This window comes from Paramisgurnus dabryanus, chromosome 13 (assembly GCF_030506205.2).
Source record: "Paramisgurnus dabryanus chromosome 13, PD_genome_1.1, whole genome shotgun sequence".
NCBI lineage: Eukaryota > Metazoa > Chordata > Actinopteri > Cypriniformes > Cobitidae > Paramisgurnus > Paramisgurnus dabryanus.
Window position 1 is genome coordinate 27,552,226 of NC_133349.1, and position 25,774 is coordinate 27,577,999.

The window sequence follows — 25,774 nt, forward strand, 5'->3', positions numbered from 1 at the left end:
TGAATATCATGTCGTTTTTTACCTCAGAATCACTGAGCTGCATGTCAAAAACATTTCACATGTGAGGCTATGATCGGGGCAGAATAGTTTTTCTATCCTTGTGCTTTGTAAGAAGCAATGATGTCGTCAAAACGCATGAGAGCTTTTTAGAATGCACGATACATTATCTGAAATGATGACACTTGTGTTAGAAAAAAGCATGCGCTTTATATCGGATCAGATTGCTTGGATCAATGTCTGAAGTGCATTTTATAGTGTGCAAACTGAGCAGAGCCTGTAAACGTGTGATTTTTATTACAACTAGTGAGTTTTAGGGATGCTAAACAATTAATCGCGATTAATCGTTAGAAGAATAAAAGTTTTTGTTTACATCACATATGTGTGTAAACTGTGTACAATAAATATGTATATATAAATATGAACACATTCATTTATAATTTTAAGAAAAAAATATGTATACTAAGTATTTATATTTATATATAATATAAATTATACATAAATATACAAATGTATATACACATGTAAACATTTCTAAAACATACATGCATGTGTGTACATTTATTTATACAAAGTTATTATACACAGTTCACACACATATATGATGTAAACAAAAACTTTTATTCTGCTAATGATTAATCGCAATTAATTGTTAAGCATCCCTAACCATCTGGTGTTGATTAAATAAACCCCAGGTGAAAATAAAAAAATGTTTAATAGATATTTACACTATACTGAAATGTCTGTCATCAGTATTTTTCAGTGAAACACATGAGGAGACATTTTAAAAGCTTTTTCTTGAATGAAAATAAATTATATAGGTTGGGAATAACATGACAAAAATTCAATATAAAGTGCATTATTATAATTATCTAACATATATCAGAATACATAAAGTCCATCTATTATTACCACTGATCTATATAAATGACTGGATTGCGCATAGAACGCTTGACGTAACTGCGTGAGGTGAAGCCAGTGCAGAGTTCGAGCCGCCATCTTGGTATACCCAACTGGCAGAGGGCGTCATTAACTTCCATTCAAAATCATGATAAAAATTTACCCCCTTTACAGCGTATCAGCTACACAAGGTTAATTTTTAGGATATGTGTACGTTAATTATTTGTTAATTCTGGTGTTATTTGCAATGTTTATGTTTTAATCGGGCAGGATAATGGATTTATAAAAAACGTTAAGGTGAGTGTGTCTGTTGCATTTGTTAATGACACGGGTATAAATAAAGTTTTTTTTGACATTCAGCTACACTGTGATGGTCAGCGTTATTTCTCTAAATAAGTTTAGGTAACTTGTAAGTTTACAACATAATTACAAAACTAGCAAGTTATTGCATGCACATACGGTACAAAGCATGATTATTTATATAGATTTCAGAATGAGCACGTTTATCGTCATTAATACTAAATATGCTGTGGTCTGTCTGCTGATCTGATACTGTAATAAAGATGAATGTATAATAACTGATTAAAACGCAAAATGTACAACTTTCAGTAAATAACTATTTACATGCTTAGGACGTTTGTGTTGTAATAATGTACAGGGTAACTTCACATATAAAAACGAATACGAGTAAAGTGATGTTTTATCATTAAAATCTGATAACGTTCATTGATTTAATAGAATGTTTGGGTATACCAACATGGCGGCGCGGTGGCTTCACAAGTGTGACGGGATGCGCAATCCAGTCATTTATATAGATCAGTGATTATTACCCATTTTTTGTTTTATCTGCATTTGGTTGATGGAAAGCAGTTGGTCATTGGGTTGTAGTTACAGCTGCACGCTCGGCATGCTGTTCACATTTTTCAAGTTACTGTAGCAACCTCTTTTCTCTTTATCAGCTCTAATTTGTCAATAAGATGAATCTTGTCTGTACTGATTTAATGTCCCTTAGCAGTATCAGTGGTGTGTGGTATTCAACCTAAACTGAATTCATCCGCAATGGTGTGAGTTAGTGGTAAAGATCTGGCCTAGAAGTGAAGGTTGTTGTAAGTTCAAACTTTAGAAGGTGAAATTCATTATTTACCAGCATTATGTAATCAACTTAATCCTGGACTGTTCTGGAGCACCATCTCAAAAAAAAATGTGACCCCTGTTTTCAAAATCAGTCAAAATGTGCAATCTAATTTTGAGCTGCAGGAGAAAGAAAGTATTAATGTCGAAATTGAGGTTTAAAAAAAAAAGTACATTAAGCCCTCGTCTAGTGATCTCAATGCTCTGAATAGTCATTAAACATCTAAAATGATCATAATCTGAGAGGTGTACCTACTGTCCTAAATGCTTAATCTAATAGAAAGATGTGCGTCCATCCATAAGGGTTTCTTCTGCATTATGGTTTTAAAACATGCAGGAATAAGAAAATAAAGTGCAGGACTTGCTTGATGTTAAAATAGTTATTAAGAGAGATAAAGTTCAGGACCGGATTGATGTTAAAAGAGTTATATAAGATTTATATTTGATCCTTGCATTACTTAAAGCTGTCTGTCTCAATGTCAATTAAACAAAAAAGAAAGAAAAAAGTTGAACATAAATTTTTCCTATAGTATTGTTTTTGACTTTCGCGTCGTATGCATCGGCCCATGCGAGGACGCGTCTGATCGCATCTTTGCATTGACTTTGTATGTAATCTACTTGCGCAAATCATTGAACTTGTGTTTGGTGTGTATGTCCTAAGGCTGCATTTACACTGCATCTTTGAAGTGACTCAATTCCAACAGATCGTCAAACATGCACGTAACTAGGGGTGCACCGAAATTTCGGTCGCCGAAAATTTCGGCCGAAACCGAAATAAAAAATCCAACCGAAAATGTAAACCGAAAATGAATGTCAACCGCGCCCCTCCCATCTGTGCGCTAGCGCTTGGGTTTCACTCACGGTGATCAGTCGTCTCCCACCCCTCCCCTTCGTGCTCAAGCAGGTTTCACTCACGGTCGAGCTGTTTGCACGCGTCTGCAAAGATTAAGCATGTCTTGATGTGTAAACTTTAGAGAGAGTCGCGCTAATGTGTCTCATACTGTAATCCATTAACATACATTTGGCGAATAAAGCAATGAAACACAACGTAACGTTTTTATGTGGAGCGACTGTTGCGCTGTTTGGGATTCACCCTCGGTCTCTGTATGTGCATGCGTTTAAGTGCCCTCGGTAGTGCACATAAGAGAGAAACGCGTTTAAAAAAAAAACAAGCAAACATAAAATCTCGCTGTTATTGACAGGGCACATATAAACAAAATTCTCTCCACAGTATTCTTTTTCTAATAAAAACATTTGTTTATGTCTTAAGAGTATGTATAGATTACAGTCAGATTAACCTACTTAAGTCTGTGTCATTAATGTTAATCAAACAACCCATGACAAAGAGACAAATAGCTCTAAAAAATAATTATATATTTAATTGATTGTGTTATGATTCATTTAATTTGATTTCTGTACCTAATGCTAATTTCAGACCTTATTAATGTACAACTTTGTTCTCTTTTATAAATGTTTGCAATTTCTTTATTGTTTATTAGATTTTTCCCACCTGCTTTTCGTCACACACCCCTAGTAAAGTTAGTACACAGTGATGACCATAAATGCAATTGTACTAATAATTGGCATAATAATTTATTTCGGTGTTTCGGTTTCGGTTTTTCGGCCTTGGCTTCCTTTTTTCTGTTTCGGCCAAGAATTTTCATTTCGGTGCATCACTACACGTAACCAATCACATCATCACATTTGATCTTGTTGAACTCACGTTTTTCCAAGGTTGGCAGGTCTGGTGTTGTGGTGTACGTGAAATTTTCAAGAATGCAAAGGAAGAACTTTTCTTTTTTTTATTACAGCATTGTAGCCTTAAGCTGACCTGATTTTCTTTCCATAGCAGAGAAAGAGCAGCGTGCTCTTGGTGTGCTGGTCTCTGGCCAGTTTATAAGATGATCACACAGTTTCCATGGAGATATTAGAAAAGCATGGGGGTCTAAACAAATTTTGAGAGGATATCAGGTATGAATAATAATGGTGTTTTGACAGCATTAGTTAAAGTGAATGTGTATGGCAACTGTCTGACCAATTATCTGACTGTAATGTGACTATAGTCTTGACATGGCTGTGATTATCAGTATAACTTTTGATGCTGTCTCATTACTGTATTTTCCCATTAGCCAGCAGATAAGATATTTACAGATGAAGCTTCAGTGTAATCCTGCTGTCTTTGTGTCTAAAGCTGGATATACACTGCAAATTTTGATGCCCAATTCCGACTTGTTGCCTATATCCGACTCAAACAATATAACCCGAGTCATAACCCCAAACCCTAGCTCTGAAATGCACATTTGCATTGTAAAATTAAAATGGCATCCATAATCATGTTTTAACAACAATCCTTTGTGAAAGAATAAGAATTTTTATTTAGCAATATTAACATTTTATACAGAGTTTCATACCAAGATATGTCACAGATGGTGAGAGGTCAGTTTCAAAACAGTAGCTCTACAGATGCAACAGCAGCATTTATTACAAACCGTTATTATTGATTAATATATGTTTATTAAGCACACTGTGTTGTTAATATGAGTACAAGGGAATAAGGTTTACATGCTGTAGCTATCTAATGTCAGTCTGAGAAGGTTAGACTTCATTATGCATCTCATAAAATGATGTGTTATGGAAGTAAATGGCATTTACATCTCAGATATGAAAGGCAATAACAGAAACAATCATGTAGTTTCCCTCAAGCCATTTTCACCAGACACAGACAAGCACATTCTGGATAATTGCCAGTTTATTTTTTGTTTTCTCTGCCCAACATTGGATTGCTTTATAGGAATCATAATTAAGGATTGTGTCGGGCCAGTAGTTCAGATTGTTTGTTAACTTGTTCTGCCAACATCACCATTGGACAGATCTGTCAGTCAAGTTTCATTTTAACACTTATACAGAACATTTTAGTGAGTCTTGCAACATCTGAAATTAAAAAGATGTCAAAGCTGAAGTAATTTTTATACGCGACCATTAAGGGCATACTCGCACTATGCGTACCGTACCCGAGTACATTTGACCCCCAAAGTGCGATTCGTTTAGTTAGTGTGATCGCTCTGTACCATACCAGGTTGTGGTGCGCTTAGGCGTATCCTGGTACGCTTTGCAGATGTGGCCTCTGGTATGGTTCACTTTGGTTTGGAGACAGGGCGCGAGCACTTAGGGCTGTGCAAAAATATTGATACAGCTAACTATCGTGATACTCCCCCCCATGATAGTGTATCGATATTTTAAAAATGTAATAATCCCTCTGTGTGCTTCAAACGACTTCTTCCGCCGCTGCTGTAGTTGTCGCTGTTCAGTTGTCTGTCATTTACGGCCAATGTCTCAGAAGTAAGCGGGAGTGAAAAAGTTGCAGAAAATGTAGAAACACCTGCAGCTTTCATGTTGACGCACTTTGACTTACAAAAAAAAAAATCAACTCTATTTTTTACATTTTTGATAAAAAAAGAAAAAGCATTGCAATGTATCGCAACACGCAAAGTATTGTATCGTATCATGATACATTGTATATCACGACTCATGTATTGTGATACGAATCGTATCGCAAGGCCCTTGCCAATACCCAGCCCTATGCACTGGAGTGCAAAAGTCTGATACACAATTACAAGCAGCTGGGTGTTACTGCATCCCAAATGATAATATATAATGTGAGTGCACCCCACATAAACTAATTACATTAAATGAGCAAAGAAGGTTGTACGTGTGAAAGCAACTAACTGTGGTTATATTCATAAGCAAATTTGCTTATAAACAAAGTCAAAGCCTTACTAATTAATGTTCAACCTATTAAAACTGATGCCTCCATAACTATGAGATGCCATTTGCGCAATTGCAACAAAACCTCATCGGTGTTAACTCTTTCCCTGCCTGTATTTAAAAAAAAGTTGCCAGCCAGCACCAGCAGATTTTCTTTAAACATACATTATATTAAATGAAAGAACAGAACCTCTGCTTTTAAACAAACAAACAAACAAAAACTTTCGTTCTATCTTCATTTGTTCTCTTTTTATCACCCCTGAAATATGGGTAAAAACTAAGATAATTGCATTTTTTAAAGGACGTTTGTTAGAGATCAGATTAAGAACGATGATCAAAACATACACAGAATATCTACTGTTTTTGGATCAGTGGATACTTTAGTGTTTTATAAGTTAGGTAAGAGTGCCACCTAGTGGATAATATTAGAAATATAGCTTGCTGTAAAAACTTGTCATTGGCAGGGAAGCGTTTTCTCTTAATTTTCGAGATAACTTGTTAATGCTGGGGAAAGAGTTAACCAACAAGATAACTTTCCCTGGTTAAAATGAGCAAATACAACATTTACAACAGAAAACCATTTAAGTTTGCAAGACAGACATACAAATGCACCCGGTCAACTGACCATCCATATTATGTTTCACCTGCTTTGCTTTAGTTCATACAGTATTGTGTAGTAAGGCCATTGATTAGTTAAAGGCGGGGTGCATGATCTCTGAAAGCCAATGTTGATATTTAAAATCACCTAAACAAACATGGCCCTACACCAATAGAATTTGGACCTTCTTTTGATAGACCCGCCCGACACATACACAACCCAGACAATGGTGTCGGTTAGTAGACACGGCCCTTACTGCTGATTGGCTACAAGTGTGTTTTGGTACCCATCTGACTCCCTATTCCAAAGTGTTTTTCAAAAATCATGCACCCCGCCTTTAATGTAACTTATTTTTTAGCTTATGCAGTACTGCTGAAAATAATTTCTCATGTTGATCGTCACCTTCACTCTCAGGCTCCTCTTACATCGCTTCTAACTGGTGCTTTCACAGGACTCCTGCTAATTATGGCCTCGTCCCTGTCGATGATGAACGAGGTCATGTTGTCCTCCAGTGAGCCCTGTCTGCCTGGTCTCTTCTGTGTAATATATGGTGATGTGTGCTGTTAAAGCTCTACCGCCCCTTGTAGTCTCCATGGAGATTACAGCAAATTTGAATGCCACCTTTATGAAATGTAGGCCTATTGACGCAGTACCATAGTACAGTGATGTCATGAAATGCTCACTTACATTTTGATTCAGCAGACGCTTTTATCCTAAGCAGCTTACAAATGAAAGAGCACTTAATTAAAAGAGAGCATAATTGTACCGTGTTTCCTTTGAACTCCACCTTAAAAATATCATGGTTATATCATGGTCATGTCAAAAAATACATGATAGATACTTTATGTGATTCAGTTGCTGTAGAGCTGGTGTTGTGTCTTGCAGTTGTCCAGTTTAACTGGCCATCGTTTATTTTTTATTCAACTATTAAAAAGCCACAGAAAGCTTTTAACTTTAAGAGCTCTATTTTAACTATCTAAGCGCATGGTCTAAACCCCACAGCGCAAGTTGACCCATGGCATGTCTGAATTCACACTTGCTAGTTTAACTACAGGCAAAAGTTTTGGCCTGCCGGCGCATGGTCTAAAAAGATTGTCCCTATTCTTGGTGTTTTGGGCGTAACGTGCAAAAAACAATAATAGTCCTATCTCCCATCCCCTTTGAAAGCCAGTTGCGTTCGCCCATTGCGGATTCCATATTTACAAGGAATTTGTAAGCTGAAAAACTGTAAGTGGAGGAAGAAGACCACCATTTTAAGATTGATGTTAAAAAATGTGTGTTGTTTTTTATTTATTAAAATAATTTTTTGTAATTAAAGCTTTGGTTCTCTTTAAAAGTAGTTTTATCAATAATGTAGTGGTAAGTAAAATCAGCATGGTTTTAATTGCTGAAAAGTGTGGATACATGATCACTATAATCTCAAAATAATACGTTTTTGTAAATAAAATAATTTACAAAAACGTTTTGCACATTTGTAACAAACAAGAGAAAAAAAATTGACAAACGTTTTTAGAGCTGAAACGGTTTAGCACCTTGGAGAGCGCCGTGAGTGTTTTGATAAAAGCAGCTTATTACTTAAAAGTCATCACAAATAACAAATCTTTGGGGAAGCATTTCAAATATTTAAAAATTAAATGCTATATTTGCACTTTTTAAAATAAAAAAATCAGCTTACTAAGCAGGCTAAAGATGAAGCAGCTCATCTCAGCTTAATGCCTTCTCAAGTTCTGTAAATTGTCCTCATTTATGTCCAAGAGACCTTTAATAATCTTTTACATTTCAATCCTTTAATTTTTCATATTTAAAATGTTTGTGTGCTACTGCACGTCCCTGTGTGTACAACAATCAAAGTGTACATGCGTTGTCATCCTGTTTATAGGCGTATATTACTAACCCACTCTTTAAACTTAAAGGTCCCATTTTTTCAGTTTTTTTTTAAACTATGATTGTGTTTATGGTGCGCAATATAACATGTGTTTCCTGTTATAAAAAACTCAGTATTTTCTATAGCACTGTTTTTTCCAAAAATGGGCTGATGTCTTCCTTGTTCAATGAAGTCCCTCCTTCAGAAATGTATAACAAGTTTTGATTGTGTAGTTTGTTGTGATTGGACAGCAGCTTAGCTTAGCCTTAGCTGTTTGAGCTTAGGTGGCGACTGACGTGTTCCTGTGTGCGGAGTTTAGTCAAAAACTCTTATATTGGCGTAAATCAACAGGGAAGTAGAGGGCTGTAGTCCAAACCGGCCGTTCGCTTCCCTGCCATTGAACTTTGAGCTTTATAATTTTGCAGATATTATTTATGCTCTGACAGCAACATTACACACTAACTAAAGTTTGAAAAATGGGATCAGGAAAAACTGGACTTTTAAGTTATGGCGGCATTGACTTTTAGTTGGTTTTAGTTGGTTTTAGTTGGTCATTGGCGCAGTATATTTCAGTTGCCTCAAAATGGCAACAGGCCAACAATGTGAACACCTGGATTTTGGACCAGCATGCCCATTTGCTATTTAAACAACCTGGCGCTGGACGTGAAACTGATAACTGCGTCGGGCTGAAACTAGCAAAAACACTTGCGCCGCATTGCGCCGGATGTGTAATAGGGCCCTATGTCTTAATGTTCTAGTTTATTAGTAATATTTCGTTAATTTTAATTCTAAAAGCATTTTACACTGAAACTAGCAAAAACACTTGCGTCGCATTGCGCCGGTTGTGTAATAGGGCCCTATGTCTTCATGTAAATGAGAAAAAATCGAGACAGCTAAACTCGACAGATAACTTCTCTGCGCCTCGTCCATTAATTGTATATACATGAATATCAGCTGACGTCACTCACTTGTCTTCCGTCATTTTGAGGACCTGAAGTGGTTGCAAAAGAAGAGGCTATGCCTTCAATATGCTGTGAGCATCAAAATCGTTATTTTAACAACACTAAGAAGGCTCAACACAACATTATATTTTGCTCGAAGTATCGCCTCTGTCTCTACATGTGAACTCGAGCATTGAGAACAATGTTTGTGAACACAGAGTTTACTAAAAAGAAGGTTTTGAACAACTGACTTTGGATGATCTTCTTCCCAGTCAAGATGTATCGATCTCCAATTGCGACGTAAGGAGGGAGGAGAGTAAAGATGGATAGCTCCTAAAGCATAGTTCCATAAAAATGCACGGATAATTCGTTGTTTTGAGCAAGTGAAAAACAATATTGACCTTCTAGTTGAAAAAGGAGCCTCATATGAGATTCATTCATTCACATTCGGAAATCGATTATTTATGTCTGACAGAGATGACGAGCGGACAACATAACAGCCAAAGTCAGTTGTACAAAACCTTTATTTTTAGTAAACTCCGTGTACACAAACAATGTTCTCAATGCTCGCGTTCATATATAGAGATCCAGGTGACACTTCGAGCAAAGTTTCATGTTGTGTCGCGCCTTCTTATGTTGTAAAATAGTGGTAGTTCGGTAGCAGCGGACAGCAGCTGGAAGAACGCATCAGGGATCGAGTAGGCAGCATCACACACTAACCAAGATATATTTTTTTAAATTAGCGTTTACTTTCATGACAGTCGAGATGCGACATGTTGTCTTTTGGTCCTTTACTGTATCCGTAAGAATCATAGACAGTAAAAGATAAGAAATCCGTAAATCGTAGCAAGGTAGCAAATGCTTGTCAATAGCCTACTGGTACTCGGTAGGTCCTCAAGATGGTGGCATGACGTAAAAGGTCACATGACTGAAATCCATCTATAGCAGGAAAAGTTATCAGTCTCTTAGAAATATAAGGTGTGAGTGTTTAAACTGACTGAAATGCGTGTATCTCACAGTGAATGCGTGAGACTTCAGAGAATGTACTGTTGTTTCTCTGTGATTAACTTGTCCTTTACAGACATTGCAGCTTGCAATCTTAATGTCCTGTGCACAGATTTCGAAATGCTTTTACACAAAAGATATGTTTGTGAATGATAAAAATGTAGTCTTTGCACGCGAGTGCACATCCGGAAAAATCGGCCGAAAAAATACAAAAAACGGCCGGTTGCCGATCGCGCAAAAAACGGCCAGTTCCGATCTGCACCGGTGCATCCCTAATAAAGAGTGTTAAAAATACAACAGCATATGTTTTATGCAGCAGTAAGTCAAAGCACAAGTAAAGTAGGATTTATGGTGTCTGTTTGGTGAATTCTTCAGCATAGTCTTTGTTTGAATGAGAATGTGGTGAAACACTGTCCGAAAACACATTTGATTGTAATTCTCAGTGAATGTTAGGATTTGAAATATTTATCGATATGACATTGGCATCTATCTGACATCTGTAAAGGGCAGATATGACAGTAACACTTGAAATAACAAATGAAAAGACCTTTAGCTACTGGGATGGGGTCAGGCCATCTGCCTTATTACACATTCTGCTCATAGTTTAACCACTGATGAACTGAAATGTAATTATTCATTTAATCAGTTTAAATGAATAATTAAATGAATCAATTGATCATTAAATCACAGAATTTTACAATTTATTAAAGTATTATTACAGTATCAAAGGATGTTTTTAGTTAATACTGTAAATATAATGCTGAATAGGTGTAGGATAATATATAATTTGACAAGAAAACAAAAATCCTTTAATTTGTTGTTTTGTTGTATTATGTGGTAACACTTTACAATAAGCTTGTATTAGTAAACAGCATGTTAGTATAATGCATTAATAAACAATGAACAATACAGTTTCAGCATTAAGTTATTCATGTTAGTTCATGGCGCATTAACTAATTTTAACCGTTTAAAATAAATGTTTGATTTTAATAATTTATATAAGTAAATGCTAAAATTAACATGAACTAAGATGAATAAATGCTGTAGTTCTATTTTTCAATGATAGTTCAGGTTAACTAATGCATTGACTAATTGTTAACAAATACAACTGTATTGTAGTGTTACCAATTAGTTGTTGTGTTGCATATTAATAGGTGATAAATTAGTAATATTTGGTACTTTGGTAATTTTGCAGATATGTTAGAACTGATTTGATTTATTACTATTTATTTTCACATTTTAGAATAAAATTTATCAAAATCATATAGCAAATATATAGCAACAATAGCAAATTGAATTGTATTGTGACAAATGATTGAAATCAAATGAAAACATTTTCGCTATTGATATTAAGATTTTATGGAAATGTACTCATAGCCACAATTTTTGTTTTAAGCATATGTGGCCACGTGTTTTCCATGTAAATGCCCATTCCCCATTTCAGTACAGTGAACAGATGCAGAAGAGATAAATGAAACCCAGAGACATCAGATGGTAATGTGTTTCTGCCTCAGACAGTCCTCTGGGGGACCAACAGATTGACAGAAGGGGAATTCACAATTTGAGTTGTGCCGCTTGATAACACTGATAGCTGCATTTATGTTTTTAGTTGTTGTGCCAGATCTACTAAGGGAACAATGCAGATTCCCCAGTCTGATGCAGTTGGTTATCTTGCAGGCCGTTTCTGAGGGATAAGTTGGGGGGATGCAGCAGAATTACGTAATAAAAAAACGGCTTTACCGGGTCTGTACGGTATCATTATTTTCACCTCATCACCGTTTATTATCCCTGCAGGTTTAGAGTTTGGCACGATCTCTAAACCTAGGAAATGTGTTTGTGCTGAAAAGAATCACAGAGTACATAGATGAATACGATGCGGTACTAAGAAATACATCCACAAAGTAGCTCATCTGTTGTGGAGCGTGTTTCCAGGGGAAAATTCAGTCTTTCCGTTTTTCCTTTAGACTCTTCAAGCGCATGTCAGAGGGTTTGTGTATGTACAGCATCTCTCTACAGGCTTTGTGTCTTATAGGATATAGCACTCTCTCTCTTCCTGGCATCACTTTGAGGACGAAAGCTGCTTTTATTATATCCTGCTTGCGTTTTATCTTCTTTTAATTGGTGTTTAGGGAATTTGACGAGTTTCATACTCGCAAAAACGTCCTGGATTTGACCCTCTTTTCACAGACTTCCTGCATTACCTATTACTGAGAGCATTTAAACTTACTTTAGTCACTTTTTATACTCACTGCCTTTTAGCATTCGAATGTAAAAGACGCACACACTACAAAAAGTGCAAATCCTAAGCTATTGAGACTTAAAGTGTCCATAACACACGCTGTTTCTGTGTATCTGATGTTAATCTGGAGTACCTATAGAGTAGTATTGCATCCTTTATATCTTCGAAGAGTCTTTAGTTTTGTCAGATTTATAAAAGACAGATTAGCTTTACCGATTCTTTCCGATAACATATACGAAAACAATTGAAAGGAGGAGTTACGAAATGCGGGAGGAGCGAGTCACGAGTCCACACTTTACACAACACTCACTGGATAATTTATGATTCACTACATGTTTGTGTCGTTTATATTATATGCACTTATGTGCCATTTTCCAACATAACACAGAACTAATGACCTGGTTGAGACTTTTCAATGAAATCCAGCGTTAAACAAACACACACGCAAAACTCAGCTGCTACCCCTGATAAACAAACTATATCAATTATTTTTTCTAGTTTGATAGAAGCACTGGGGACCCAATTATAGCACTTAAACATGGAACAAGTCAGATTTTAATATGCCCCCTTTAAAAAGATTTTAATTTTGTCATCATGTTGAGTTTTTTTATTTATTCTGTTGAACACATAAGAAGTTATTTTCATAAATGATGGTAAGCACACAATTGATAGTACCCATTGGCCTCCATAGTATTTGTTTTTCCTACTATAGAAGTCAACGTCAACTGTATGCTTATTAACATTTATCAAAATACTTTCTTTGTGTTCAACAGATATATATATATATATATATATATATATATATATATACATATATATATATATATATACATATATATATATATATATATATATATATATATATATATATATATATATATATATATATATATATATATATATATATGCAGTATATGTGTATATATATATATATATATATATATATATGTATGTGTATGTGTGTATATATATACATATATATATATGTATATGTATATATAAATAAATATATAAATATATTATATTTAATATATATATTTTAATTTTACCACATGAAGCACACAGCAAGACTTGTTTATGTATATGTCCTCCGTTATGATTGTCTAACCCATCTCATGAAGGTATTGTTGAAAGCTGTTACACACTGTTATAAGCATACAATTTTTCCATACCTTTTTGGAAACACATGCATGAGCGGGTTAGGTTAAAGTAGCACCATAAACATCAGATAATTTATTGCTGCTGCAGGAGAAAATCAGGTTTCTTTGGAAACTGCCGTCTCAGCTACACTTGTACACAACTGAGATGTCGGCTGTGCCTAGAGGAAGAGAATTTAACCTGAATAGATGTTTGAATGGAGCTTTTAAAGTAAAAAAAGTTTAACAATGGTGGTGCTTGCTAAGGCTTATAGGATATAAAAGTTTCGCCTTTTTACATATTAACACACCAGAGGAGCTTAATAATAGAACTAAAGCTGAGCTATGCACACCGCATTATTGTGCATCATTCAACAGATGTGAATATTAAACAGTATATTAGCTGGACATTTAATGTGTTCAGTTTGTAGTTAACCTTGTCAGGTAGTCAATGTAAAGACTCCTTAGTGTCTGTAATAGGGTTAAAGAAATCCATATAGGCTTTAAATTAATAATCAGGTCCTATGTCTCAGCTTATTATGATTGTACATATTTCTTCTGTGTTGTAGTTTAGTACATTGGCCTATATGAAGCATGTCATTGTTTGATTCATGTGCTCTGCTGAATCTAATCCTTTATTGATTTCTTGTCACACTGTATGAGATTCCCTGCGTTACAACATGTATGACAGTTAGCAACTTGGCAAACACAAGCACTTTTAGTAACCATTAAATCTTCATACACATTCATACAGGTTTTACTGGACACAGACAAGGAGTCTGTGGCTTTGTAAGTATAGTATATGATACCACAAAGGGCTTTATAATAGGAATCTTGAATTTATAATATATATTATAGGAATTGTGGAGTTACCGGTATGTCTGCCATGACAAATTCTGAATGTATTGAGAAACCAATGTGAATTATATGCATTAAAATTATTTGATTTTATGAAACAAAATATAGTCCTCCATGCGGGACATGCAATGACAGCCCTTATTCCTGTTCCTTGTATAGACGGTTTTATTGGACACACACACGTTGTCGTTGTTACGCACCTGAACCGCAGTTAACTTTTGGTCTGTATTTATTTTATCGATCTGGCTAGTGGCTAAACTGATCTCTAAAACAAATAATTTGTTAAAAATAAAATGTTTTGGTTTGCTTAAGACGAGAGGAGATGACGAGCATGGATCACAACTGAGGAGAGGTTTGGCAGCCAGGCAAGAATTCAAAGACCAGCTAACATTGTTAAGTTTACACATTAGGCATGGGCCGATTACCGGTTTCAAGGTATACCGAGGTTTAAAACAGTCAAGGTTTCAAAACCACTAAAATGTTCTGTGATACCGTCTCCAAGGTATGAGCTGTGTTTATACAAAATTCATTAAATCATGAAGTCATGTGATTGATTTGATGTTTATATTTAATATATATTACGAAAATATTATATATGTTTTGAAAGCATATTATAATTTAAAGGCTTAATTGTACCTGGCATTTGAAAATAACACATTTTAGTGTTGCAATGGCAATACCGCAACACCGTGAAACCGTGGTATTTTTGCTAAAGGTTATCATACCGCCAGAATCTTATACCGGCCCATGCCTATTACACATTAACATTAGCTCAGTTTAATAGTTGATACACAACAGTTGATACACGTTAGATTAGATATGATATATGAACAAAGGTAATTTATTTGTCATTTATTTCCCTTGTTATCAGAAATAAACTATTGTAATAGTACTCTGTTGTGGAAGTCTACTGGAAGTTGCGTTTAGTCCACAAAAGTCGTTTGTTTATGTTGTTGCTGCTGAAAATACATATATTTAACCACCTGGGGCACTTGGATACCTAAAACCTATAACTAAAATTGACCTATGTACATGTTTTGATATGGCTAAATACATTTTATGCCACTGTATTCACAAAGTAACGTCAGAAATGATAATTTTTGGTCAAATGTTGGTTAATAACTTTTTTTTTCCTTTTAAATTGCAGTGACAATGAGACTCACAAGGAAATAAATACATATATGTGTGGTGACACATTATAATAAAATGTGTTAATCACATATTAATATAACCCATGTTATTTGAATACTAAAATACTCTCATAGACAATAATAATATCAGGATGTATGATGACAACAATTTCAATTTCAACAATTTCAAGCTTAGGTATATTTTTATCATTTGAATAAGAGAAGAATAACATAAAACATTAAAACATAAGCGGTGTGTAAACTACCGTGTAAAATAAAGGCATTAAGTATAAATGTCCCGCTTTTTAATTTCGTTTTATCGGTTAACGATTCTTAACAACAGGGGATTGCAAATGATACAATTTAATTAAAAGTTAATGATTGGGAGACTTGAATACTTTATTGTAAATCGGATATGCACATTAAAAAACAGCTATGGGTAAATTTTACCCTGTGGCGGTTCTGCTGTTAATTCAGTTTAATTCTGGTACTTTGTATTCTGCAAAGGACTGCACTGCATTTACATGGGATTTGGAGATATGTCAGGTTTCTTTCAGTGATGTCACCACTTATAGAACATATCTGGGTGGTTTCCCAGACAGGGATTAGTTTAAGCCAGGATTAGGCCTTAGTTTAATTAAGAAATATAAGTAATGAATAATTGACGACGGGCCATTGAATTATAAGAAAATAATGCACACCCAAGTTGCAATGCGGCACGGCGCAAAGCGGAGTGCCGTTACACCGCGGGTGTGAATAATTATTCCTCTTATACCACGGTTACCACAAACATTGATCTGGTGCCTATTTTTAAGACATTTGAGAAGTTAGGTGTGCGGTTATCAGAAAATAATGCATACCCACTGAACATTTCTCAGCCAATCAGAATACAGCATTCAACAGACCCTTGATATAACTAGTCTTAACAAACATGCATTACTAAAAATATTACTTGTGTGCATTTTGAGACAAAACAAAGGGCACTGATGATTTAAGGATACGTGTGTGATATTTATCCTTTACATGCACACATGAACAAAACTGCAAGAAAGCCTGTTAAGGTGTTTACATGCAACGCAAAATCGGGGTAATGAGCAAATAACTGTGATCGTTTTATGCGGTTACATGACCCCACACGTTATCAGTTTATTAAGCATAATCTGCGTTAGACTGTGCATGTAAATGCACTCATTGTAAAATATGATATATTAATAGGTTAATATGTCATTAAATTGTATAAATTTAGATTTACAAGGGGCCCTATCTTGCACCCAGCGCAATTGACTTTGCCAGTGACGCATGTATCTTTCGTATTTTGCACCGGCGCACAGCGGGTTTTTCCCTCCACAGACGCACGTCGGCAAACTAGGGAATGAACTTGCGCTCCCTGGGCGTTCAGCGCAAAAAAGGAGGCGTGATCCGGCGCAAACCATCCCTGATGCTATTTTGCAGTTTCAAAAAACAATTGCGCCACTGACCAAAAAAAACTAGTCTAAAGTCAGTGGCGCACACACTTTGCTTATCTAATCTACACAGATGCAAAAGTTATTTTTGCAAATCATAAATTGTTACAATAAAAAATATTAACACATGAGATAAGGGAAATCATAGTGGTGAGCATTGTGGTGATAGTTTTTATTTATTGTGTGGCTGCGTTAAAAAATTCTCCTGCAAATAACGATTAAAATATTTTCATACGTTTGTTGTGTGGCTGTATTACGTTTATTTTATATTAATAATAATTAAAATGTTTTCATAAGAAACCTTAATGTATGTGAACTGGATTTGTAAGTGTACTTTGGGGTTGGACTGCTTGCGTTTCTTGGGTCCGATTTCAAAGCCCCCAAACCGCCTTCAACACTTTCAGCGGTGAGGGTGAACGCAGCGATGTCCTCTGCTGGCGTCAGGTCATGTGTGGATTCAATTTCGATTCTCTGTTCGATTCCGATTCTCGGACCTATTTTTATACTTGATTCTCGATTCAAATGAATATAGATTTAATACAAATACTTTATTTATAAAAAAAATGAACATAAGTTTACAAGTGAGCAATTAATAAAAAGAAATTAAGAGCCACCAACCTGTATTACACTTTTTTTTTTTTTTTGGTACACTTGGGTACATTAAAACGAAACTCATCTCTAATTTTCAAATGCATACAATTATGTTAAAAACAATACAATTTTGATGCAAGATGAAAAATGTATGCTGAAAAAAGTCAAAACAGGATCAGGTTATTTCATTTGTAAAAAATCGATTTGTGGCTTTTGAGAATCGATTTTTAATCGACCACATAAAAAAACCCCGATTTATCGAAAAATCTGAAATGTAGGGATGCACCGATACCACTTTTTTGGAATACGAGTACGAGTACTTGCATTTCAGTACTTGCCGATACCGAGTACTTGATTTAAATTTACAGGTAACAGCTTTAGTCATATAATTTATCAAAAAAACAAAGGACTAGTTTTCCAGTTTGTTGTAAACTCTGCCTCTTTGGAAAACACAAGAGGCATTAACCCCTTACACGCCGCTCAAACATAGACATTTCTCAGACCGTGGTATCGATTCCAGGTATTGGGGGACTTTTAACGAGTACGAGTTATAATGGATAATTTGTAAAGAAACGTAGTGTTAAAGTTTTCCTGTTGTTGTTTTTTGTGTGTGTAGTATTTAAAAGGCTTTATGAGCCCTTCTGAGATCTGTAGTGTAGGCGATTGTCCAGTTTAGTGACATTTTCTGATAGTGGAGATTTAAACAGCAGGTCTTTCATAGGGTGACACAATAGAGGCTGATGTCATTTCCTTTACATATGAAGTAGAAAAATAAACACCAATCAGTTTGGATCAGCACAGGAAAGCTTTCATTTCCTGCAGCCAAATAACCACGATTGAGAATATGTTCAATCTGGAGAACTAATGTTTTATCTGTAAATTGGGTTTCTGAGCTTTCTAGTTAATTTAATCAATATACAATTTAGTTTGGCGCTGCTTGATCTACTTATAAGATTTCAGGTTTTTACTGTATATTGCCGAGGATTGAATCATTTATTCAGACGCTGAGCAGCTTTATGGCTGGTTTTACAGCCAACATCTTTTCAACGAGTTTGGCAGAATTGTGAAAGTCAAGTAATTTCATCATCATCAGCTTGTTATACAGCTCTATTTATTTTACGGTAATAATTTTCTCCCTACATTATTCAAAAGCATCCAGCTGCCTTGTTGACGACATCAAACAGAGGACTCAACAGATGCTTTTCTACACACCACCGCTTCCATGTGTCGTGTGATCAGAGAGATGAATAGCATGCACGCTTTGATGACTCATGGGAGGTGTCACATTTCCAGCCATCTCATTGGTTGATTATTTGCTCTGGGACCTTTTCCTACCTATGTTATATTTGGTAGTTAAGAGGTTCTGTCAAATATGAGACGTGCATTTATCATACAGAATGCATTACAATCCAATCATTTCGGTGTTAGTGTCGGCCTGTAGATGATTTATTCCTGATATCTTTTGGTCATTTACTGAAAGACTAATGATGAAACCAGTCATCTATATTTATATTTCAAATTTTAGATTCGAAGCAAGCCTAAATTACTTACTGATGATTTTTGACCCACCAGTGCAGCTTTTCACATTTTCTTTTTGGTGATGCAGAATCAGCTATTACAATGCTAAGGTGGTTGTTGCGATATGGTTGCTCATATAAACGTTGTTTATACCCAGTCCCATGTGGTCGGTGTGAGTGTTTACTTGCTGAACCGAATTGCAAGAGCTGGATGATTTAATATGTCGATCATGTCAGTAATGCATCATGTGCAGGACAATTGTGACCCAGTTTGCATCATGCAGTAAAAGATGCCTCAAACAGGTCTCCATCCTTTGTGTTTATTCATGCATAATCTCAAGGGACTTCAAACGTGGCTTTGTGCTGTGACTGTCATGACAGTCCAGCCCAAGAACATAAAAACAGGAGACCTCTCAGCTGCTTTAAACACATTACAGGAGAGTCAGATCTCTTCAAAGCACTGAATGAGCTGCTGATGCATTTACCCACCCAGCAGGGCAGAAAGATGCCTGCACAGGCCAGAATTATCCAGATTCAGCTCTTTGCTTTGACTGATCAATAATGTATTATAGTCCTTACATTCGTGCAACAGGGAGGTCATTAAAATTCCCTTTAATCACAGTGCTTGGCACTCTACATTCTCTATTAGATGTTTAATAGTGGAACACAGCTGTGAGATTACACACATGCAAGGGAAGAGATTGTGCTAAAATGGGACTAGTGTTAAGTCATGCATTTGGTTGACATGACATCTTAAGTAGTTAGCAGTGTCCTGTAATGCACCGTGCTGCTATATCATTTATAATGTAGACCGTTCTTTTTAATTGAAAGGCTAAATGTTATTTTAAATGTCATTCACACAGCAGGAGTATTGAACTGTGCGACTGATAAATGGTGACCAGGAATAGTTGAAAATCCCAAAGGAAATGGTGACCAGTTTCAGTACCAAAAAATATACACTTGTCATTTTACATTTAAAAGGATGTCGCAGCCAAAAATCTAATTACACCGTGATGTCAGCCTCAAGCAATCTGAAATACACATGTCCATCATCTTTCAGTTGAACACATTTGGGTATATTTTAGTAAATGTGCTTGCTCTTCCATGCTTTATATAGCCTGGCTAACACCAGACCAGTCTCATAGAGATCTGTGGTCTGGGAACCACATGCTCATTTTCAAATTTTTGGAGGCGTGGTTTACGAATTCCCAAAGCTGTTTATTGGCGCTACAAATGTCTATCAAATGTGTCTGTACGTAGTTCATAGCCAATCGTTTCATTATACCAGATGAAGTATGTAGAGCGACATAAATTCAAGCGTCAACAACTTTTATCGGTGCGTGTGCACACAGCTGAAAGCTATGCAACTAAACCAGTAGCTGTATATTGATATTGAAAAACAACACAATTTAGTGGCACTGTGACAACCACAGTACAGGCAAAATGACAATATGATATTAATTCTTTCACCGCCATTGACGAGATATCTCGTCAATTAAGAGAAAACGCTTTCCCGCCAATGATGAGACTTTCCGTCTTTCCGCAATACCGCTATTATTCCGCAACTTTTTAAACCCTGAAGTATTGCCCTATGGCAAGCGGCTGCATGTCCGTGTCTGTTTTAAAGATCGCTCTGAATGGGATCTCTATGAAAAGTCAGTCACAAAAATTGAATTATCTCAGATTTTTGCTCAAAATGTGGTGTTTTTGAAGAAACCTACCCATATTCAAAAGATGATTACAAAAGAACCACTGAAGGTATGAAACGTTTTTTTTGTTTGAAAGCAGAGGGTCTGTTCTTTCATTTGGTATATTGTATGTTTATATATTTAAAAAAGAACATTTTCTGGAAGGCATTAAACTTTGGTGAAAATCATGAAAAACGCTGGCGCTGGCTGGCAACTTTTTTAAAAAACGCTGGCGGCGAAAGAGTTAATAAATACCACTTACCATTTATAAGTTAAATGGACTTCGTCGACGACAATGCCTAGCAGGTTGGTCCTATAAAACTCTGTGGCTATCATGTCTTGCCATATCCAAACATTCTTTCTTGGATATAAAAAAAAATGTAACATCAAAAGTTGCTCTTTTTGTAAAAAAAAAAAAACCTTGCGTTCAAAAATACTTCGAACACTATCTAAGGCTGCATTGAAAAGTAACTTTGCGTCTGCTACCGTGTTGGATAAACAAAACTGCTTTGGTGTGTCGCATAGACGTCGTCATCGTCTTGCTGCCCCTCGCCATTCTGTGATTGGTTCCCTATTCCAGAGGCAAAATTGGTCCATAGTTTCCATGCAAGACTTGCAGCATGAATAAATGTGAGTGCAAAGCAGCATGGGGAAACCCAGGCTATACTTTATAATGATAGAAAACGGGGATGAGTGAACAACTTTTGACTTTAAACCCCCAAAAGTGCATTCATCTTTCACATCAGTAATCCACACGGCTCCAAGGTGTTAATAAAGGTCTTTTGTGGGTATTTAATGTAATATTGGAAGAATAATATCTATATTTTAAAATGTATAAAGTTCAATATCTAGCGTTCGATAACCATGCCACAACGGTATTTCTTTCAATGTCCATTCTGTATATTTTACGCGGCATCTAGTGGTGAGATCGTGAATTGCAACCAACGGTTCATTCCACAGCTCACCTTGTGAAATGAATAAGGAAGCTACGGTGGCCACTAGTGATGCGTATCTGGGTTTTTCCAACTTGTGGGTCCCGCTTTTATAAAAAATATCTGGCCTGCCCCACACCACTGTATCTATATTTAAAACCCGCCCCGCGACTATTAAATAGACATACTAGGCATTTATAATTTGCTTGGAAACAGTCATTAGATTACATCTGCAACAAGTAAACTGGCAACAAGATATGCTTATGAACCATAACATACAAACCAGCATGGTCATATAAATAACAAGATAGGATAATAATAAGCATTTAAAAAAACGACCCGTGCATCATTAGTGGCCACCATACATTCATTTTAAAAGTTGTGAAAGTATTAAAAATAAGTGTCTGTGAAATATATTTGATGTGCATGGTAGGCAGCTTTTACAAACCATCGCTACTGTTGACTTAGGACTGGGACGATAAATTGTGCGATTTCACTTGCTATGCATCCCAATAAATTGCGGTGAAATGCTGCTACATCCAAAAGCCAGAGGGCGCTCTCGTGCAGAACTCAATATGCGCCGCAGAAGAAATAACATTATTTACACACACAGCTCCAGAAAAATGCCTTTAAGCATATTTATATCGCTTCTCATCAAACTTTTTCAGGTATCTTTATAATGATAAAGAATATGTATAATGATTATGTTTGACGAGTGTCGTTTTTTCAAATGCATGTTATAAACGACTCAAACTAACAGTGATTTTTAGATTGATAAGGAGTTTCTACTGATCAAACAGCCATAATACATGAAAGAACTGTGCATAATATCACCTTTGTGATTCAGAATCGATATCAGACAGGCATTATTAGTATAAATCACGATTAATCATCACAGCCCTATGTTGAGTCAAGCTATTTTGATTTTTCAATAACAATAGTACAATCAGTAACCTATTCACTTTACATGTAAATCAGCATAATAACATCTGTTTTTCTGCATAGCTATTTAGTGGAATAGTTCAGCCAAAGATAAAATATTTCTGTCATCATGTTTCTAAATGACTTTATTTCTTCCAAAAAAAATTGTAGGGGATGTCAAACTCAAACACTAAAGTAGTCTATCAAAACAACTTGTACGCTATAATTGAAGTTTTTTAAAGCCATGCAATAGCTTTGTGCTTGGAGCAGAACCTAAATTGATGTTTGTATTCATTAAAATTGTCCCATGTTCCATAGCGCTGAATCTTAATCATCCTTTTGCATATTACATTTATGCTTGTTTAGAAAAACAGTTTGGACACTTTGGGTAACATCTTCATTTGTATTTTACAGATGAAGGTCACATAAGGCATGGTGGTGAAAAAACGTCAGAAATTCAATGTTTGGGTGCCCTATTCCTTATAAGATTTTATAACTTTGTGACATTGATTCCTGGTTCGAAAATTCAGGCCACGTCATTGATGCTCTGAGCTCAGCTTTGGTTTGTTTGGACTCATGTGGTGTGCATGTCATTATGTAGATCTTGCTGACGTCAAAGCAAACTTATTCATATTCTCCGCTGTCATGTCCAGGAATAAGTGTGAGGTCCTACCTCCCCTCCTTATAATAAAAAAAAAATGACGTCCTTTCATTTCTTATTGCTGACATGCACTTTATCTTTTCTTACAGAGCAACTAGAGGTGTCACCGCCGACAGCTGCACAGCTAAGATATGGTAAGTTATTATATTTGTGTCAGCATATGCACACGTATGCATCACAAAGACACCTTTTATGAAATTGCTGTTCGCTGACAGACTTCAGTCAGGATGATTTCTCCTTTTTTTCAATGAGGATAAATCTTATGAAGATCTGAGTGCACAGAATAAAAGAGCAGAATTACTTCTACAGTGATTCATCACCGCACACACCCCTGCATATTTGACCTTACACGTCATCATAACGCTGCTATGCAACGTTGTGTGTGTCTCTGATGGAAAGAATGCAAAACTGTTACTGGGATACTTGGCTGTTTCTTAGAGACCACCTCATCGTTCACCTCAGCACCATCATGACATTATGATAAGTGAAGGATTTCTGCCCACAGAACCAGACTCCAAAAGTCTGTCTATTATAGGCTAAAAATAGATCCAGAGATCAGCAGGGACCTGGTTATATGATATTCACATTACCATTACATATCTGGGTTATGATACAATCATATTTGAATTTTATGTTTTCATTTATGCATTTGTCAGACGCTTTTATTCAAAGCAGCTTATACTCTTAAAACTAAAGGTGTTTCACGATGCCATAGATTAACCATTTTTGGCCGAATGGTTCCATAAAGAAACTATAACATCTAAAGAATCTTCTGTTTCATTAAAGGTTCTTTAGGGGGGTGTTCACTAAGGTATTTACACCGGCGGCCGGCGTATATTTTCAATTGTTTCCAATTGAAGTGCCGCGTTTTTCAAAAACACCAACAGCTGGCATTTTTTTAGCGCTGAGAAGTGTCAATGTCACTTCTCACTCGGCCGTCCAATCACAGTGAAGGAGGGCCGGGACAAATATCACAACAACCAAGCGGCACATTTTCGGCGACTGATAAACAAAGCAGAAGTAGCATATAGTAGCAACCAAAGTGCTCACAGTCACCGTCCGCCTGAAGTTTGCGGTTCCAGTTCCCAGCATGCTTTGCATGAGCTTGCAAGAAGAGAGCATTTTTGAAATTAAGTGATATTTTATGTGATTTTCAGTAAAGAACAAGACTCAATAGTGTTAAACATTTATTTATGTTGAAGATTTGGAATAATTTGCTATTTTTTAAATTTGTGCTTACCATTGTTCAGAAGTGTAGTGCCTGTGCTTAGACTGTAGGTCTGATATGTGTTGCTTTATCATATAAACTATGACTGTGTGAGTCAGCACTGAGCTCAGTCTCATCACACTTTCACTTGTCTAAAATTTTCATGAGTCACATAATCTGTTTCTGGGACTTGTGAACAAAAATTGTATGGTAAAAAGAAGTTTGAATTACAGTATACAAAAATATGTGGTAAACAAGTCCTTATAATAAACAGTAGTTTTATGTATAGTGTACTTAAAGGATTAGTTCATTTTCAAAAAATCCAGATAATTTACTCACCACCATGTCATCCAAAATGTTGATGTCTTTCTTTGTTCAGTTGAGAAGAAATTATGTTTTTTGAGGAAAACATTCCAGGATTTTTCTCATTTTAATGGACTTTAATGGACCCCAACACTTAAAAGTTTTAATGCAGTTTAAAAATGCAGTGTCAAAGGAGTCTAACTATCTCAAACGAGGCATTAAGGGTCTTATCTAGCGAAACGGTTGTCATTTTTTTGCAATAAAAATATGCACTTTTAAACCACAACTTCTCGTCTTCCTCCGGCTGTGTGACGAGCCAGCGCGACATCACGTAATTGCGTAGTGACGTAAAAAGGTTACGTGTTACATATATGAAACGCACATTTGCGGACCATTTTAAACAATAAACTGACACAAATACATTTATTAGTATCATTCGACATAGAACAACATCAGAACGGTCCTCTTTTGTAAACACTGGGGCGTAGTTTCGCATACGTCTTCCGTGACCTTTTGACGTGATGATGTATTACGACGGCGGATTACATTTTGGATTATAAAATGGAAAGCTCTGTGTTACACACATAAATGCCTAAAACATAAAGCAGTGTTTTAATCTGCTCATCTGGTGAAAAACAATGAAATGCACTTTGTTTATGGGAACGCTCAGATGTTTTTAAGTGACAAAAATAAGTGTTCTGTTGATTTGTCAGTAGAATGTATTTCTGAACATTGCCAGGACCGAACCGCACCGAAACGTCATCGTAAAACCATGATACGAATCAAACCGTGAGCAGTGTGAATCATTACACCTCTAAAATATATCATGAGAATATTGCAGTACTACTAAATTAAACTAAACCACACCACAGATCTGAAGTCTGTTGATAGAAGGATGTGGTCAATATTTGTGCGGTTTTAGTAACT

The 25,774-nt window shown here is 35.9% G+C and overlaps 1 protein-coding gene across 2 annotated transcripts in view; it reads left to right on the plus strand.

Annotated features, from left to right (window-relative positions):
• Positions 1-25,774, plus strand: part of tmem65 (transmembrane protein 65) — a 58,623-nt gene that overhangs the window by 1,623 nt on the left and 31,226 nt on the right. For both annotated transcript variants that reach the window (XM_065246307.2, XM_065246308.2), the window contains one exon: positions 23,427-23,471. In XM_065246307.2, the coding sequence (XP_065102379.1) occupies positions 23,427-23,471 (45 nt within the window). The remainder of the gene's footprint in view (positions 1-23,426; positions 23,472-25,774) is intronic.